Source organism: Manacus candei, unplaced genomic scaffold (assembly GCF_025592945.1).
Source record: "Manacus candei isolate 608988 ecotype Guabito, Panama unplaced genomic scaffold, ASM2559294v1 h1tg000034l, whole genome shotgun sequence".
NCBI lineage: Eukaryota > Metazoa > Chordata > Aves > Passeriformes > Pipridae > Manacus > Manacus candei.
In genome coordinates, this window is record NW_026138082.1 from 8793895 (window position 1) to 8811476 (window position 17582).

Genomic DNA, 17582 nt, shown 5'->3' on the forward strand with positions numbered 1-17582 from the left:
GGAGGAGAAGGGCTGTAGTTCCTGGAGGGCAGTGAGGAGGAGATCTCTGCCTGAGTTCCTTAACCTTCTCATTCAGGCTGCTTGCAGGAGTGCTATGCTGGCTATGACTGGTTTGCATCTTCCATCTTCCTCATAATGTCAGGGGACAGGGAGAGGACGCTGACGTTTCTTCAGCAGTTTTCATGTCTTCTTGTTTCAGCATTTCTCTGGCTACCAAGACTGCATTTATCTGTAAGAATTTAAAATCTGTATCTTTCTGAAAGGCAGCTTTGAAAGTTTATAAAGGAGACTTGATTAATTTCCTTACTTTTGGTGTGGGTTTTTTTGGGTTTTTTTAATGCATTAGGTTTACATTAAAGCCCCCTAACTAAATATGTAACCCTGGAAAATTATCTCAGAAAAATATAGTTTTGACAGTTGCTCAAATTGTTGTTTAAAAGGAGTGAAATAGCAAGTGGACTGATAGTAAAGACAATGTTATTGAATCTTTAAGCTGGCAGTAAAGCAGTTAGTGCCATTAAATTCTGTGCGAAGGCTGCAGTACGGTTGAATGACCTTTTTTTAATTATTATAGTGTGCAAGTCCATCCATCTGATTTTTTTTTAGTAAAAGTGTCAGTTTTGAAATTTACTTAATGCATTAGAATATATTTAGTAAATTTTAAACATTCTTACTGCAAAAATACTATGTGATTGACAATTTTCAATTATCAGTGTTTTGGATCGAGTTTGTAGTATAGAAAATGTCATTTCTATCTTTCATTAGGCTGTTTCCATCTATTTAAAATAAAACCCTTTGTACACTGTCAAGTTGCCTTGAATGTCTTGAACATAAACTCTAAACCAACTGTAGTCTCTCCTAGAGAACTCTGGGGTATAAGATGCATGGAGTAGATTCCACACCTCTTGTGCATGTGGAATAATGTATGCATTAATATCAGTAGATCTGTCTTGTCACTAGAACGGATGACCGTATTGGTCCATGCACAGCACTGAGTTTGGCCCTGAGGTTGTTCCAGCCTAATGAAATTCATGCTGAAATTTGCTCCATTGTGTGAATATAATTGTGCTGAAAACCATTGGTGCCAAGGACTCATTACCTAGAAGCTGGGCATTAATATCCAGAGCCTTCCATAGGGATAAAACCTCTGCTGCTTTTGCTGCACAAAATAGAATTTCACTCATACACTTCACACGTCCTACAAAGAAATGTGCTTACAGAAAAAAACTTCAAATACCATAGAAGTTCCATTCCACCAGTAAATGGGGAAAAAAAATCCAACAGAAATTGGTCTTTTTTTTCTTTCTGTTCCTTTGTTTAAAATATAGCAGTGGTTTCTCCAACCCTTCGACAGTTAAAGCCTATATACAATAAAGAACTAGACTCTAATTAAAAGGAATAATCAGAATATGTTATCAACACTTTTATTTAGTTTTACTACAAGTTTTTATTGATGGTAGTATGACCTTTTTTGTTTATTCTGTTTCCTGTCTCTAAAATAATCGGAATGATTAATCTTACATGTAAAAGTGTATATTTTTATATATTGTTCTCAGCAAAGTATTATAAAAAACAAATTTTTGTAGTCTGTGATCCTATTCCTCAATTTTTTGTTGATGATTATGTTGTTAACCAGATTCACCTGCCTATTACAACAGTGGAATATGGCATCCATCCAGTCTATTTTTGCAGTGCTCACCACATTGAAATGTTGCTGAAAGCTGAGTTGCCACTTGTTTGTTCAGCCTTCCACATGTCTGGCTTCACTCCATCCCAGGTAACTGATCAAAGTGTATTGAAGTATCATCAACCTTTTGACTTAAATGCACAAAATCAAGAATGCTGAGGAACTGCTGTGGTTTCTTTTTTGTGCAGCACTTGTATAGTGTTATGTATAGTGTTATAGTTTCATATAGGGTTATGAAACTGGGGGTAGGAGATGGTATTGACCACATAATGACTTAGAACATCTGAAAATAGAAAGCACCTGACTGGTAGAATAATGACAGTGTACTGAAGCTGATGACCTTCTATTACATATTCATGCGGAAAACTTGATAAAAATAATATATACTAAATGCTCAGATTTAGCATTAAAACTAAACTAAGTATCTGGAATAATTCTCTAAATTTTCTATAGGTGGGAAATGAGTAATTTGGAATAGTTATATAATAGGAAGCGGTTCCGGTGATATTAGAGCAAAATTCATTTTATATGAGCTACCATATCTGTTACAGTCAGGTAACACAATATTCTTTTATAGTAAAGAGATGTTACTAAAGAAGAATAGTTATCTATAATGATAGCTTTCATTTTGTGTACTTGCAACAGTTCTTTGGTATGAAACATTACTTATAAAGACTGCAATCATGATGAGGTGTAAAGAGCTTCATGCAGTAATGAGTTAGAAGGCCAGTGCAGAAGACATCACACCACAGAAAGAAAGCTTATTGCTGTGCCGAGGCAAGGAAAATGTTGTTCATCTTATGCCTTCAAAATTCCTTTTTGCTGCAAGATTTGCAGCTGAAGAGACTTCTTAATGGGGGCAGATGCCAGTGTGGTTCAGACATTGCTTAAAATAGCTTGGGGTTGGTCTTTGAGAAGATTGGCAGATGAGGAAATTTATCTCAGCATAGGAATGAGGGGCTTATTATAAGGTTCCTTCTTTTGGGGTGTGAAAACACATGGGGAGAGTCACTTCTTCTTCACCTACTCTTGTGCAAATTACACTTTTTTTAATTGTGTGCACTCAGTAATAGACTAGTTACTGTTCTAAACTGCTGGCAAGGATTTTTTCATTTATTTATCGCTCTACTGAAATGCCGCTGGTGGGTGCCACTGTATCTTTTGTGTGATTTTGCAGTTCTACTGCAGCATTAAAAAGAAACAAACTCTGAACTGTGGAAACAGTTCTGATGTATTTAAGTGATTGTGTGCACCAATAAATACCTCAAAACAGATTTACTGCCAGAGTACGGCTGTTGTCATCTAATTAGAATCCTGGTATCTCTCCTGCTGCATATTTTTAAACACTTTAAGGACTGATTAGCAGAAGATTTGTGGTCTAGAACTAAATGAAGTGTCCAGTATACATCTTAATACATTGTAATTTAGAACAGGAAAAAGGAGTCACTAACTGTGTTCCATACCCACTTCATTAAATGAAAATGTGTCTTAAGGAAGGGCCTAATATTCATTTATAAGGCAAAGAACTAATGTAAAGGAAAAACCACATTGAACACACCTTCATCACTGTCATTGCCCTTTAGGCCACATTTAAAACAAAGTCTTGAAAAAAATGACTTTTGTTTTCCTTGGACTTTGATTTTTATGTCTCAACCACTGGAGTTGCTGGAATATACTCAAATAAGTGAGATGCATGGATACAGGGTGTTAAGTTTAGCTGAACTCACTAGAAGCCTGTTCAGAGGCTGTGCTTTACAAATGGTGATTCTTGGCTTCTTTTGTACATCATCCCTTTAATTGCTATAGGAAAAGGGTTTTGTCTTATAGAAAAGAGATAAAGCTGATCAGTTATGACTGAATGTCTACAATGATTTAATTATATATAATTTCATTCTCATCTAGATTTGTCTGCAGTGGATAACTCAGTGTTTCTGGAATTACATGGACTGGAGTGAGATCTGTCACTACATTGCTATCTGTATTTTACTTGGTCCTGATTATCAAATATATATGTGTATTTCTGTGTTCAGACACCTACAGCAAGACATTCTGAAGCACACTGAAGCCCAAGATCTTCAGGTTTTTCTTAAAGTAATGGGTTTTTTTTAAATTTTTCAGTTGCTGAGGAGAAGCAAGGCTCTCAATACTGAAAACATACTTAATCTGGAACTCTTACTGAGTTTCACTTAGTTATTTTAAGTGAGTGGGATAATACTTCAATTTGATTCATTCCCTGGCAGGAAACTGTGGCATAGTATTTTCTAGAGAATAGCTTTCTTGTGGTTTGTCCTAATCACTTCCCTTCATAAGCAAAGTAAATAGCCACATTAAGTCATGTATGTGGACCCAATCTCATTAAAATAGATGCTTTCCAGAAAAGGTGAGTTTACACAGTGGTCTCTTACTGAAGCTTGAAGAGATGTGCCAACAAGCTCAGCGAGCTTTCATATTGATGAGATGGCAATTACTGTACAACCAGCCACACAATTTCGTATTCTTTCGATATTATAAATTATGTTTGGGTTTTTTTGATTTTTTGCAGGGTACTGCTTAGCTGTAGCTGCAGTCACAAATGGATACAATATTTTACTCTTCTTCACAGAGACATTTTTGCCATTTTCTCTGGTCTTTTTTCTCCTGTCAAAATTCTTCCGAGAACTGCATCTTAGTCTGTCCTAAGAATAGTAGTTTTCTGACTAGTTTGCATCCAACTTAGATATTCTTAAATGTGAATAATATGTCAGTTCAGTCAGTTTCCTTGAAAATGTTTGGTACACAGTCTATTGAATGTATTGTTTAGTTTTCCCTGGTTTTGGATGATGTGGCTTAAAAGCTACGTCTTTATGGCATTACTGGATAGTATATGTAAATTATAGAAGAGAGAATTTGTATGTTGCCACTTACAGTATAAACAGGCCAAAGATTTGACATGGTACTGTTAAATTAATGAGAAAAAATGTATATTAATGCAGTAGTGGAATATCTACAATTAATTGAGTGACCATTGCTGTAAAAAAGTTCATAGCATAGTCTTGCTTCTGATAGCTCTTAATTAATAGAAATTTTAAAAAAAGGAAAAATATAACCATAGAATGGTTTGGGTTGGAAGGGACCCTAAAGACCGTCCAGTTTCAACCTCCTGCTGTTGGCAGGGATACCTTCAGCTAGCCCAAGTTGCTGAAAGCCCCGTCCAGTCTGGCCTTCAGCACTTCCAGGGGGGGCATGCTCAGGCTCTGCTCTGAGCAACCTGTGCCAGTGCTTCACCATCCTCACAGTCAGGTTCTTCCTAATATCTAATCTAAACCTACTCTGAGTTTGAAGCCATTCCCCCAGCCTGTCACTACATGCCATTCAATTTCAGCTATATATATGATATATATATTTTATATTCCACTGTAGTCAGCCTTCTCACAGTGCATGAAGAACAACTTGAAAGTTAAAATTGCCTGTGTGTAGGGGAGGAGAAACACAAAGACCATTTTGAATTCCTGTTCAGATGCCAAAGTGCAGCCTTCCAAGCCTGAATATATGTTCTCAGGAGAATTCCACTTAGGAGAGATGCACAGTCAATACACCAGAGGTACAACATGTGTCCACAGGGACTGTCTGGCTGCAGAGAATTTTTTGCAGCACGTGGTGCCAGCAGTGGTAATACTGATTAGCAGATGAGGGGTACACGACAGCAACGAATTCACCCATTTCACGTAACTGTTCTTCAGGATCCCGCTTTCCATGGTGCATCCATCTTCTCCATCTAATATAGTAGCCATTACAAGGAACATGGTCTGTTTTTTTTTTCCTCAGGGCAACTTCTTTTACTCTGTGTTTTGGAATTGCTAAGAATTACTCACTTGTGGTGATGTAGAAATACTTTGTCTGGATAAAGGTCTTCCTTTATCACTGATTCTTAAAATATGCATCTACTATTAATCTCTTGGTTTTCTTGAGAATCTAGGTGGATATAAAAGCCACACTTATCATACCCTGTGTTGGTGTAGAAATCTTTTTTTCAAAAGAATATTTTAGTACCTGGCTTTCCCTTCTTAAAGCTTACTTTGTTTTTCTTAAAAATCTTCAATGTTATGTTCTCCAAAAATGAGATAAACAATGTCCACATGAAATAAAACTATCTGATACCAAGTCTGCGATTAGAAATAACTGTCTGTAAGCAGATATTGCCAAGTACGTATTTCTAAATAAAATGTAATAAAATCTATTTTACACATCCAGTCTATGACAAGCAGAACAAAATAGGCTATCTTTAGAAGCTTAGAATTCATTAAATTTGAGTTGTGCATCTTTTTTTCCTAGCTAATAAATGTTTTTTGTGTGTATTTGTTCAGGAAGAAGCACTCCATGGATTTCGAGTGAGTGATTATTTAGACTACATGGAAAAGTTGGAGGCAATCTACAGACCTATGCTACTGAAAGACATGAGGACCATAAGAGTGCAGAATACATAGATGAAGCAAACAAGCACTTTATTTTCCAGTTTTGGTTACATCCTTTAAAAGGATGCTGATTGATTGATTGATTGATTGATTGATACATCAGTCTCACCTAAAATCAGCCAGGCTGTTTAAATGTACGTACTGTAAAAAAAATAGCAAGGGTTTTCAGAATATAGTTTTTCAAAATGAAGTACCTTAAGTTTGATGACCAAATTTTCCCATCCACACAGGCTATGTGCACAGTCTCATTTTCAGTTAGCAGAAGGCAGCTTCAGAACCCACGTGTAGGATGCTCGATCTTATAAAAGCCTTGAACCTCTTCCCAAGTCATTGTATCATTGTCATCTCCTTGTAGCACAGTCCTAAAACCTTCATATTTTGTTAGGGTCTGACAAAGGGAATTTTTTTTCTATTTAGGAACAACTGTGTGTTCATGTACATGAGAAGTCAACAAATGAAAAACAAATTCTCTGTTCTGACTTTGTGGATAATGTTGAGAAAATGGGATGTTCAAATATATGCAATGAAAAAAACACTTTATATTCCTGTCTTTTTAAAAATAAAATAAATAATTTTATGTTATAAAACATAATTAGTTTTCCTGTCTTAATGAAATTATAATCTTTAAAAATTATTGTTGTTTTTCAGAGATATGAATAGCAGGTCACTCAAGGGTTTCTCATTCACTTATGCGGAGAGCATATGTCACATGGAAAAAAAATCTCAAATTAGAACAGTTATTAAAATTTATTCTTAAATTTCATTTATTAATGTATTTATATGGAAAAATGGAGAAAAACTGTGATCTGTTTTGCTTCATCCTTACCGTCACTAGACATGTCTTCTCTCTCCCTCATACCCACTCTATATTATTTTTAGATTGTTTGTTCTTTTAATTTTGCAAGATTTTTTTTCCCTCCTCATTTTTGTATTTTGTTGTCTTCTTCTGTTCAGGGCTTTTCAACTGTACTTAAAGGTATTCTATCAGTAGATGCAATAATTCCCATTTCTCTCTACCCTGTATTTTTCATTCTCTGCTACAAGAGGCATTATGGTGAAGTGGACTTTGGTCTGTTTCTCATATACCGCCTCACCTGTAGAACTTTCTGTTTCAAAGCTGTCTCATTAGTTACTCGCAAGTTCACTGCCTGAGTATTGGGAAGGTTGAAGGAATTCAGACAGTGGGATTAGCTTGGTTTACAAGGCCAACAGGTTAGGTGTCAGGAAAAGGTTTTTCACCCAGAGTATGGTTGAGCACTAGAACATGCTTCCCGGGGAAGTGATCACAGCACTAAGCCTGTCTGAGTTAAGAAGCATTTGGACAACACTCTCAGGCACATGGAATGATTCTTGGGGTGTCCTGTGCAGGGCCAGGAGTTGGACTTGATGATCCCTGTGGGTTCCTCCCAGTTTAGCATATTCTGTAAGGTTCAAAAACTCTCTTAGAGCAAAACTTTTAGGAAAATTTCAGAACAGAGGCATCCACGCATGAAGTGAGACACACTTGTCTGCTTTTTTCTCCTGTAATACAATACATACAGAACAGGCATTTGTTGCGTTCTGACCCACAGCCTTCCCCTCAGAGTAACTGTACTGATCTTTTGTAATACTCATTCATTCATACAGATAGTTTTGACTGATGATCTCTGACTTCAGTGTGAGGGTTGAGCTTGTCTTTTTGCTTGCCTATCCTCAATCAAAACTTACAAGCTCCTGGATTTACAAAGTCTTTCCATAAAACTGCCTAGTGATTCTTTAGCGACATCAATATCAAGTTCTTAAACAGTTTTTTGTAAACAGGATTATTTTTGGGTTGGTCTTGAACATTATACCTGTTCTTATCACAAGATACTCATTTTCCCTGAGTAAATTTACAACAATTATTCTGAAGTTTCTTGACATTTGTGCTTCCTCCTTCAACTACCCAGAGTTTCTAAAAAACAAATACTGAATATATATTTTTATTATTAGATCTATGCATTCTTAGGATTTCAGTTTCATTTCAGCCCAAGTAATAGTTGCACCACTTTAAATTGAAGTGAAAGGCCCCGTTTCTGCAGTTACCTTTAAAGAGATTTTTGGTCTTGGTAATTACTTAGCATAAAAAGTTGGTAAATTGACCCATACCTTGTAATATCAGACCCTTAGTACCTTGATGCTTCCAATTGTTTCTTTATCAAAGAAACAAGATTTAGCTTCTCTAGCAAAAAGTTACTTACTAGCTGTATTTTTAGATGAAGTCATCTTTATACTGTGAAGCATAAGTAATCAGCATAATTGATCATGTGTCTGCTGTAGCTTGTTTAGTAAGTAAGCAGTATAAATTCTTCAAATGCATCCTAGTTATGTAGGTAACATTTCCAGATGGTGTTACATAGTGCAAGTTAGGCATTAAGTAATTCTTTATTTGATTAGAAAAGTAGGGAAAATGCTATGTTTTGTCAACACCTGCAATACTATTTTCTTTACAGAATGTCTGGAATCCCAAAATATTTTTATTAGAATGCATGATAGAATAAATATTTCCAAAGTCTAACAGAAGCCACAAATGTTGAATTTAGACTTATTCAATATTGTTACCACATTCCTGTGAGATAAACTAAACATTACTGTAGAATTCTTGAAAAACAACTTTGTTAGATAAAAAGAATATCCATACAGAAATTGAGCAGATATACGAATTCAGATTATAAAACACATTAGAACACGCGGAAACATTTTGGAAATTATATGCGACCTAAGAGTGAACACTGACTAAGGTTTTGCCACTAATATCTATTTTACTGACTGTGCATTTCATAAGTTCAGGAGTTTAGCTTTTTTCACTGTCTAGCAAAAATATGTTTTAAGTATTTTTGGACTTTTGTGAACTCTGTTATCTCACCTACATTAATAAAAGAAGCTGGCAAGGATGAGGAAAGAATTATGACAAGAACTGATGGAACCAAGTATTTACCTGACACAGAGGCCAAAGAATGTTATGACTTCCATAATATCTGTTCTTTTAACCTTAATAGCAGTCTCTCTTTTTTCAAGGTAACATTTTTTAGAATATATCTCAAAACAGCCAAATAACAAATATCTGGATGGTGACTAACACTAGAACACTAATATATATCTGTTTCTAGAAATGCCATGCACTTTTCTAAAGAGACCATGGTTGATTACCAATTACGAAGTCATCAGTTCCTTTAACAGCAGCAGAAGTTTGTCAAGAAAATTGGCTCTTGTGCTTATGAGTAACCCAGGGACTCCTGCCACCCAAATAGCTACCATTTTGTATTCCTTGTCCTCCAGCAAAGAAGAGAGGCACTGCAGAGCTGACCCTTCATATTAACAACTTTCATCAATATTGCATCAAATTAATCCAAAGAGGTACAGTACACAATAACAGGGAAGAGGAGTCAAATACAAATAAATCGAAAGCAAACAGCCTGACTACCAAGTGCTGGCATTGATAAAAGCACTTTTTGAATTGCCTCCAGCAATTCAATCAGCTGCAGTTTCCCCATCTGCAAAATAGCTGCATTTTCATACAGTTTATGTAGGTGCTGAGATGATTAATTAGAGAACATCGTAAAACATTTAGTGCATAAAAATTCTATGCAAATGCTAAATCTTAATACCTGCTAATAATATAAAGTCCCATTGTGCCCCATGACAGAAACAGGACACTGACACATGTTACAAGTAGACTGAAATAGAGCTTGAAGTGATAGTAGTCAGGGAAACCAATCTCATCTTCTTTGGATCAATGACAGCCTAAAAACAAATGACCATTTTAACAACAGATACCTGAAGACATGTTCATTATGTTGTATTACCCCCAGTTTGAGGACTCCCTCATCCTGCTTTGTGCATTTATATATAAATTTCTCCATTCATCTCCCTATTTTCTTTCAGGGAACTATTTAACTGACATGTAGACAGTTTCTATCTCTAAATCTATTTTTATTTTCCTGGTTGCCTCTTCCAGTTTCTTTTCCCCTGCTTTCCATCTTGATTGTATCTGTCTCAGACTTTTTCTCTCTCTTATTTTTAGCTGTCTCATTGTTCCCAATCCCCAGTGAGAGTCCAAGCACTAAAGGATAAGAAGTGTTTCCTTGCTTGTCCCTAAAATGTGTAATTAAACATGAGGTAAAATAAACATAATCATGCAACCCCCCCAGACACTAAATATGTCCCCAGCTTGGAAAAACTGAGAAGCCAGTTATAGGAAGATGACACTTCCAAATAAGCTGTCAGTAGTCCTGACCCAGGCTCCTACTGGAGGCAGCTAAGCACTGCTGCCTCTGCCTGTCTGTCATATCGCCCTGACCATAAGATGGGATGCCATACTGAATAGAAACATCTGTGTTATTTCCAAAAGACGTGCATTTTCCAGACTACTTCCTTCAGCTAGCCTCTGCAGCATGACTCAGCCTTTTCGGATAAACAGCAGGAATATAGAAAAATATTTTTCACCTGATGATGTCTACCCTGTTGTCTTTTGACAAGTTATTTTACTTCTGGAAACTTTGAGCACCTGTCTAAAAAAAAAGCCAAAACCAATAATTCTTACTTGTTTTTGTAAAAATGACTTCTGCAGATGTGAATGATTTCCCCATTACTATATGTAGTGTTCATGCAACAAGAGAAATACTGGCAGTGGAAGCAACTAAAGCAACTAAGCTCTAAAACAAAATATTATAGGTGTGTTAAGAAAAAGAATAGATCACTGGTAAATATTTATACTCTAAACTCTGGGTTTAGCTGGTTGAAGATGTCCAACTCAATCATTAGGTCAATAGATAAACAGTCTCAGCTTCTCTAATCCATTTTGTGTTGTCTTAAAGTACTTTCTAGATAATCCATAGCAATAGTCCATAGATTTCTAGAGGAGCTATGTTTGAATAACATTAAAAGATCCCAGTAAATAGGCTGAATTTCAGTATAGCATGCTGTCATTAATGACAAGAGATCACAATACAGAATAAAAGCAGAATGGCTGAGTTGACATTCAGAAAGAAGTTGGGAAATGCCAGACTAAAACAAAGCTATGGTGTCATATAATGCACCATACTGACACAGTTACTGCTTTATGGCCAATCTGCATTTCATCATCTCCACTGTGAGAATCATCCTTTATTGCTTGTCTGGATAAGTAGTGGTGAACATGTACTCCTTTCAATTATTTACATTTTTGTTACAGGGATGATGCTTCAAGGATGGCAAGAAATTTGGCAAGCAGAATGGAGTTAGCATCATACAGTTTCAGGATACATGTTCTCTCTGTCCCTACTAAGAGCAATGCTCAGATTACTGCAGGTCCCTCACTCACTAGTGAGTTACAGCAGCAGCTTCCCAGGGAAGGAAATTATGAACCTGTAAACATTTGAGAAAAAAGGTACATTATTAGCCGTTGTTACTGAAAACCAACAACTGCAAGCAATTCCTTTCTTGAGAAAAGAGAGCTGGTTCATCAGGCTTTTCCACACCAGTGCAAGAACATATAACAGGAGTTGCAGTGCAACAGGATCGGAAACTGCAACAAATCCAGTGAAGTGGGTGAAATTATAACACTCTCAGAACATTTCCAGATGACTGCAAAACTGATGGATACTAGGAAAATGTTATACAGTTCAGGTCCTATGAGATACATTGTAATTAAGTCCATTGGAGAGAGGATTGCTAGGTTAGACTATTAGAAGGGGATTTAGTGACTGTCTGATGTGGAGATTTCTGACAACATCTTTTTAATCTAGCCTGACATTTTCCCCCTCACCCCACCGACCAAACAAGAAAATCATATTACCAACAAGAATGTAGGAGATTAGGAATGAGGAGCTACAGTAACACACTGGAAGAGGTTGTTGTTTTACAGTGAAGATAACTAACCAGTAGAACACAGTTTCTTTTTAAATAATAAATCAGCAGATCAATGTATTCAGTCATGATCTGATTTTATGAGGTAACATGCAATTCGAGAAGATGTCATTCTAAAATATGTAGTCTGTTCCAAGTTTCACAGCCCAAGTTATACAGTGAGTTTACTCTGCTATCTTATCTTTCGGTCCCTAAAATATATTTTAAAAAAATAATAATTCAGTTAGTATCAGTGGGATATGATCTCTTGCAGTTCTCTTTGATATATTTTAGGCAAACCATAAAAAATAATTCCCCCCAAAACCAACACCAGGAAGTAGAAATGGAGCAATCTCATGAAGAACAGCAAAAAAAAGGTATTTGAAGAATTTAAGAATGGTAATGACAGCACACATTTTCCCATTTAAAGTACAGTATATACCTATATACCATACTGGACTAGCTATCTTGCACTGGCCTCTGTAGCCACCAGCGCGCTTGTAGCAAATGTGGGTAGAGTCCTTCCCAAATCTTCGTTCGCGAAGCCCAGCCATGATAACATTGGACTAGAACCGAAGATACAATTTTGAGTATTTTAAGCAGATAAAAATTCAAAACTTGTTTGAAATGTAACATTGTGCCTATGCCAGAAGAAGTGACTGGTATTTATTTCCCGCAAAGAAATTGTTTGGAGAGCTGCAGTGTTTGCACTGTTTCTGCAAATCAGTGGACTATATTCATGACACCTCTTCTGGCAGTTTGTATATTAACTAATCACACATAAGTAGACAGAGGTACAGGTCTTCAAAACTAAATTACTCAGCGTAGTTTCCAATAATTTAAAATGCCATTTTTGTATACACAGATCATGTCCTTTCGGATTTCACTTTTGTTCAAAATCTGACCTAAAGGAGAACAATATTTTAAATTTCAGATCATGAATGAGGTACCAGTTTTATTACTTCATCTAACAGATTCAGAAAGTTTTGTATACTCAGCAAAGTATCAGGGAAAAAACATCTTCCCTGTGCCTCCAATACCAAACCACCACTAAATTAAAAAACCCCACAGCTCCAGAGCATAATGCTGTTTGATTTTGTTTCACCACAAAAAAAACAAAAGGCCTTAAAGCATAATATACAGTGCAGTGGTGCATAGGGAGGTATCAATATGGTTTCAAAAATTAGTTTAGATGGGGTTAAATTGGGAACTGACACTTGACTAATATTTCATCAAGTCAGTTTCCTGCTCAACAACAGGAGGAAAGAAGAATACATGAAATTCGCTTGGAATGATGAATGGGGAAAGCAGGCTTTTTTGGAGTAGGTTTTTAAGGAAACAAACACCACAGAAATAAAACCTCCAGGGGAAACTAACAATTTCAAAGAAATTGGTGTTTACTCTCTCAAAAGATTTCATCTGCTCTTGGTATGTCCTGTGCTCTAACTCAAAGCCTATCCTGGTATCAGATTCATCCATGTGGGAATTAGTTTAAAATGGACTCAGCCTTTAAAATGCTGCTTGAGTTTAATACAGACATTCATAAGCCAACACAACACTCCATTTGAACCTCCCTCTCCTCAAAATTCTTGATGATAAGGTAAATTTTCTGGAGTTATCAAGGCTACCTCCTTCAGCACAGTTTCCACTTGGCAAATTACAAGTATTTTTTTTTCTTGATTTGTAAAATCCACTGTTGTGAACAATGCCATAATGTGTATACTATCACAATTTCTGTCATGGACTTTCTAGGTAAAGATTTCCGGTCCAAAAGAACTTATTCCCCGTGTTGATTCAGGATGGTGTTTAGTTATAATGTTATTTTTCCTCTAACTCTAAACCAACAGAGAAAAGCCTCCTACTAGAAAATAGAAACCCAAAGTTTGGAACAAATACAATTTTGGCAAGGAATTCCTTATGAGGGAAATTATAGATCCATGAAGCCAGTTAGACCATCTGTCTAAATCACTTTGGAGTCATTCAGATATTTGTAGGAAATTAATTTTGTACAGAACCTGGAAGTGAGGGGAAACCATGGTCTCTAGATACACCAACCCTTTCAGACTCCTGTGAAAATTAACTTTAATGAATTTTCAGCAAATCACTTGGAGTCTTGCAGCTTTTTCCTTTAGAGAAACTAATTTTATATCCTGAGTAATTACCTTCACCATCAACATGCAGCAGATTTGAAGCTTCCAAAGCATCCAGAACTGTGGCAGTGGGAGAATCTCAGTGTAGTGTTTAACAACATTGTTCTGTTTTTATGCTGCAACACTGCTGCAGCCTACCACTTGGCTGTTCTTAGTGTCAGTTGTTCTTCTTCTGTCAGCACAGAGTTTCAAACAGCTATTAACCTCGTGCAATACTAACACACTATGCAAAGGAAAGCAATAAGATCTTCCACCCTGAAGTTGCTAGCTCTTTCTCTGTGTTGAATAATAATGAGACTGTTTTCATCAACAAAATTTTGACAACAAATTTCATCAAGCGTTTTCCAAAAGTACAGTGATTCTTTTCAGAGTAGCAAACCCTTTTAAATGTCTCCCATAAAAATAGTCCCCCTCTCTATCAGTACTGCCCCCCAAAACAACAAGGAATTATTTAAAATATGCTCACTGCAGAAAGGCATAATAAGGACTCCAAGGACATGCTTTTATGTAAAGCTAAAACAACTTAACAAGCTGCTATCTTCTATAATCCCTGCCCCTATGTTAAATACTCCCATTGCTTGCACCACTTTGATTCTTACCAGATCCTTCCACTACCTGGTTTATATCATTAAAGCAGTAGAGAGACATCATTTTATTTTGTGGAGGTTGTTTTCTAGATGCTCAGGTGGGGAGTGGGAGCCCCATCAAGGTTGCAAGGTGAACCTGTAACATGAGTAAAAGTGTACACATGGAAAAATCACTCCTCCACTTGTGTTACGAGCAGTTAAACTGTCATTTGTTACAGTAGAGAAGATGAAACTGTCAAAACCCCAATGTAAGAATAGTTTATTTTCCCCCCACATGAACGTATCCCACTATAAATTTCAGCTACTGAAGAAGTTTGAAAGATTTAAAGAAATACATTAGCATTCTTTATGGTGTAGCGTGGTCTGCGTTGTAAGCAGACAGTCTGACTTGACTTTAAAGGTAAATGTCAGAACTGGTCTTCCAACTATCTACCACAGTTGCCAGTGTCTATCTCTAAGGTTCTCATATACTCATATCACTTACATCTTTTTAAAAAAAAACATCAGAATTACACAATTACTGCAACAGTATAAGATTACAAATTTATTTTAAAGGGTTTGTTATCTTCAAGTAGAAGGATGCACTCAAACCAGTAACTTTAAAGGGGTACTTGAACCACTACTTGCAAACTCCAGGTTGAAGACGATACAGTCATTAGAGCACTTCTATTTTCTAAGAAGGTGTTTGGAGCTTGCATTTTCTCAGTGAGATTGGAAATGGCCTCCTGACACTAGGCATAGGCTCCTTGCACAATGCTTTTCTCAGCCTGCTACTGTTTAGAAGTTGTCACAGCTCCTAATAGAAATCTGTCTGAAAGCTTGTCCCAAACAGAATACTCTAAATATAATGTCTGAGTGTTACTTAAAAGTATGAACAGTGTAGAAAACACATATATGTCTCCAAAGGTCTTTTGTCTGCAGAGTTGTGCTTAGTTCCTGACTTCACATCCCTGCTCATGGGCAATGGCATGCAAATCACAAGTTCTCCATGCTGCAGATCCACAACTGTACAACATGGAGAAGAGTGTTTGTCCCCCTCCACCTTAGCTCCTGCAAGATCTGCAGGAAAGAGCCTTCTCCTTAGTATTTGTCCTAGCAGTTTCTATTGCAATTTCAAGACATGGGATAGAATGTATGAAGAATCCCTTGAAATACAGTAGTGGTCTCATAGTTTGTGTTTATGAAAAAGTCAGCCACAAAAAAAATGTGCTGCTCACAAAGACCAAGAGACCGAGCTGCACTTTCCGCTCCTCCATATGGTAAAGGCCAGTGCTGACATATTTTTGTTTTATTCAATCCGAATGATAATTTCACTAAGATTAGATTAAGCTATTTGAAAATTCAACCTCAAAAGTTTCATCTACAAATAGAGAAAACCATGCTAAGACTTGACAAGTCTTTTCTACACAAAGGTACATTGAGGAATTTAGGCTAGATGTGATGGTTAAGTTATTATGTAACTTTAGAGTTATTTAATCTGGTTGAAGAAATTAAAGCTTTGGGTGTTCTGCTTGCAAAGAAAATTTTAGCATTATAAGCTCAGTGAACAGCAAGGCAAGGCACTTAATTTAAACTATAGCTTGGAAAAGTACATATTTTTGTCTGTTGGCCTCAAATTATCATTTTATTAAGATAAATCATTATTGTTAACAAAAAACAGGTTTGGTTTGTTGAGGTTTTTTTAGAAATATTTTGCTTTTATTAATTCCAGAGCAACTGACCTAATAAGTTCCCAATTTTTCTTCTGATAAACTTTCTAGTTGGCTGTCAATATGGAGAATGAGAGCTCATAATATTCATTACAACTTTTAGCAAACATACTTTGATATTTTGTGGGGTGACCAGTTTGATAGATTGCAATTATTATCAGTTAAATGTTTAATTCTTTCCACAAAGTAAACAGCCAACAAAGATTAACTCATTATGCAAATACAGGCAATGAACACTGTGTGCACAGTGGTGTAGCAGAGATGCACTGGTAGCGAGCTACTTAAGGTACACAGAGAAATCAGAACTTAAAACAGTAAATGTAATAATAAAAAACAATTAGGAGTGTAAACATTAGGTCTGAGACTAAGAAATTAGAAAAGAAGTAACTATCAAATTAGTATGCCAGCATGGAGTTGGAATGCAAGGCCCTTCATAAAATAATCAGAGCACAACAGAGACCATCTGAATTTAAAACTGCAGTTTCAATGGATATGAAAGCATCCTCCACTTGCAACAATAATCAGCCCCTAGGGGTATATGAAATCAACAGAGTTCTTACCCTACTGTAGAATGGTGCTTTCTGTGCAATGCTTCACTGTGTTTACACAGCCAACAATTTCTTGACAGGGCCCTTTTGTTAAAACTACCAGGGTATTGGCTTCAGGCAGCTCTTTTTAAATTTCTTACAGTGAGGAGTTTTCCATAAAGGCACAGCAGGTATTTTGAAAACCCGACTTGCGTTACCTGAAACCAAGCTCTTCCTACTCTTACAGTCTGGCTGCTGTGAAAGTGGTGGCAACCTTATCAAGAACAAAGAAGATATTCATCTGGTTACATCAGACAAGTTGCCCAGGCTGTAAGCTAACAAGGCACAGCCCAGTCCAGGCTGGGAAGCCTTTCAGAGATATGAATGGACACGTGCCCATGTTATGTCCATACAACTTTCAGGCAAGGGTGATCAGCTTTGAATTACCACATCATTGCACATCTCCATGTCAGCCTAGCCAGTTCCAATCTCACTGAGAAACTGCAAGCTCTGAACACCTTCTTATAAAATAGAAGTGCTCAAATAGTTCCAGATTTTTAAATCAGGAAAAAAAAATCAGCTGGAAGTTCCAACTGTACGCATTTGTTTAGGTAAAGTTATTCCAAC

General features: G+C 36.5%; 1 protein-coding gene across 8 annotated transcripts in view; it reads left to right on the forward strand.

Annotated features, from left to right (window-relative positions):
* Positions 1-6730, forward strand: part of TBC1D32 (TBC1 domain family member 32) — an 80022-nt gene extending 73292 nt beyond the window's left edge. For 7 of the 8 annotated variants that reach the window (XM_051792106.1, XM_051792109.1, XM_051792105.1 and 4 more), the window contains 4 exons: positions 77-231; positions 1637-1777; positions 3590-3778; positions 6031-6730. In XM_051792106.1, the coding sequence (XP_051648066.1) occupies positions 77-231; positions 1637-1777; positions 3590-3778; positions 6031-6150 (605 nt within the window). In that variant the 3' untranslated portion in view covers positions 6151-6730. The remainder of the gene's footprint in view (positions 1-76; positions 232-1636; positions 1778-3589; positions 3779-6030) is intronic. The other variant, XM_051792110.1, reaches the window with a different exon arrangement.
* The last annotated feature ends 10852 nt before the right edge of the window (positions 6731-17582 follow it).